This window comes from Camelina sativa, chromosome 14 (assembly GCF_000633955.1).
Source record: "Camelina sativa cultivar DH55 chromosome 14, Cs, whole genome shotgun sequence".
NCBI lineage: Eukaryota > Viridiplantae > Streptophyta > Magnoliopsida > Brassicales > Brassicaceae > Camelina > Camelina sativa.
In genome coordinates, this window is record NC_025698.1 from 2,385,015 (window position 1) to 2,386,921 (window position 1,907).

Below are 1,907 nucleotides of genomic sequence, written 5' to 3' on the forward strand. Positions count from 1 at the left end.
TTTTTTTTTTTTTTTTTTTTTTTTTTTAAATAGAGTCTTTCATGAGAATCGAGAGACTGTGTAGCGAGCAGAATTGGTTCTGAGATTTTGCATTGCCTTGTTGGTTTGTGGAGTCTTTTATGACACCGGTTGTTATATTTCTTATTTGGGATATGCAGTTGAAGTATAAGACGTGGCTTTGGTGGACTCGGTTTGCAATGGTAATTACTGTACTGCAATTTATAGGTGCAACTTACCTTATGTTCCGTGTGGCCAAATATGTTTCCCGTGATGGATTGCCAAGGGATTGCGTTTTAGGTAATCTAAGACTTACATTGATTTGTTTGTTGTCTACAAGTCAACTACTTGGACAAGTTCAAAATTTCCATGTATATTTATTTGATGGGGTTGAACATATAGCATATCTGTTTACGTTGTAGCTTTATTTGGTAGTTCAGCTACATATCTATTTTACTATATCTATGCATTTTTTCTTGCTTAAGAATCTGTTTAGTAACTTCTTTTGCTCAGGGTTATATCCAGATACACGTGGGTGGAAGCAAACACTGGAGGTTGCCTTCTTGATCACAGTTTGCTTTGTTGCACTGGCACAATGCTTCACTGGATCAGATATATTGCAATGGCGGTCTTTCTACGCAACCCAAGATGATGCCTGGAAAGCTCACTATCAGGAGGTATTTGACCATGGAATCCGTGAAGTTTTGTGCTGTCTCGGACGTCGTGAATATATGTAAGTTTTGTTTTCTGGATTTATGCTCATCAAATTTATATTCCTTTCCCTGATTCTTCTGGAAACCTATTTCCTGTTTATAGCAACTTCACTAGTGCAGACTCTTAGAAACATTATTGACTGCTTCAGGGGTGTTATCGAGGAGGACGAAGTGTGTTCTGTTGCAAGACTATTAGGTGACCTTGTTTCTTATCGTGCATCGGGCACTGGCCATTTGGAATTTTTGGCAGGTTAAGATCTCAAACTTTAATTGACTGTTAATATTTAAGTTATGGTTTATACTTTGTGCTGTGGTCTGATGGTCTCTTGTCTCTACTCTTCGTTCTATGTGATCTCAATGTGTGAACCTTATCTAACTAATTTTTTGTCTATTCAGGGCTTGCTCTGCTACAGCATAATAGCCAGTATCCTGAATCATACGAGGACTGTATGGAAGCTCCAGCATTTCATCTTCAGGAGGCTGCTATGTTGCATAAATTTGCAGAAGCTGCTTATACTGTATGTTTGAACTACACAGGCTCCAAATCTCTCTTCTTTAAATGGTAGATATCACTAATATGCGAGTGTGGCATTGTGCAGGGACCACTGCTTGATGTCGGGAGAAATCCCGCCTTATTTTTATGCACATGGATTTGTAGACAAGGGATTTTAACACCTTGGAGCCGTAAATGGTATATTATACCTGGTTAGCTCGTTTGAAGAAACTCAACTTGTTTCTTTGAAGTTTACTATTTCCAGTTTCCATACTTTTCCCTTGTGTCTGATCTTGATAAGGGACAAATTCGTATGATATCAATGTAAGAAACTTCCTTGGGATTATTTGCAGGCGGCCTAAACTTGATGGTGATAATTGGTGGCGAGGTCATGCAGCTGCCTTCCTTAAGTTCATAAATTTTCCTGCTCATGTTCTTCGACGAGGTCGAATTTGTAGGGTAAGCTTGGTCCCTTTCATTTTCTGTTCCAAAACCCACGACCAAAGCAAGCCAAAGCAGATAATCTTGTATGGTCTGACACAATCGATGGAAATGGATTAACTGTAGATTTGTTATTTTTGAAGAAAACATTCTGTTTGTCGAAGTTGTTTGATATGTTTTAGCATCAATCATCAGAATCGTTATCGTATATTCATATAATTATTCTGGTGTGGCAGGAGAAGTGTAAAGCAACATACTTCGTT

General features: G+C 38.3%; 1 protein-coding gene across 1 annotated transcript in view; it reads left to right on the forward strand.

The window, feature by feature from the left end:
- Positions 1 to 1,904, forward strand: part of LOC104743160 — a gene marked incomplete at its 3' end in the record, with an annotated part of 2,468 nt that extends 564 nt beyond the window's left edge. The window contains exons 2-8 of the mRNA XM_010464272.2: positions 159 to 297; positions 511 to 730; positions 860 to 960; positions 1,107 to 1,228; positions 1,310 to 1,401; positions 1,557 to 1,662; positions 1,881 to 1,904. Coding sequence (XP_010462574.1) covers positions 159 to 297; positions 511 to 730; positions 860 to 960; positions 1,107 to 1,228; positions 1,310 to 1,401; positions 1,557 to 1,662; positions 1,881 to 1,904 — 804 coding nt within the window. The remainder of the gene's footprint in view (positions 1 to 158; positions 298 to 510; positions 731 to 859; positions 961 to 1,106; positions 1,229 to 1,309; positions 1,402 to 1,556; positions 1,663 to 1,880) is intronic.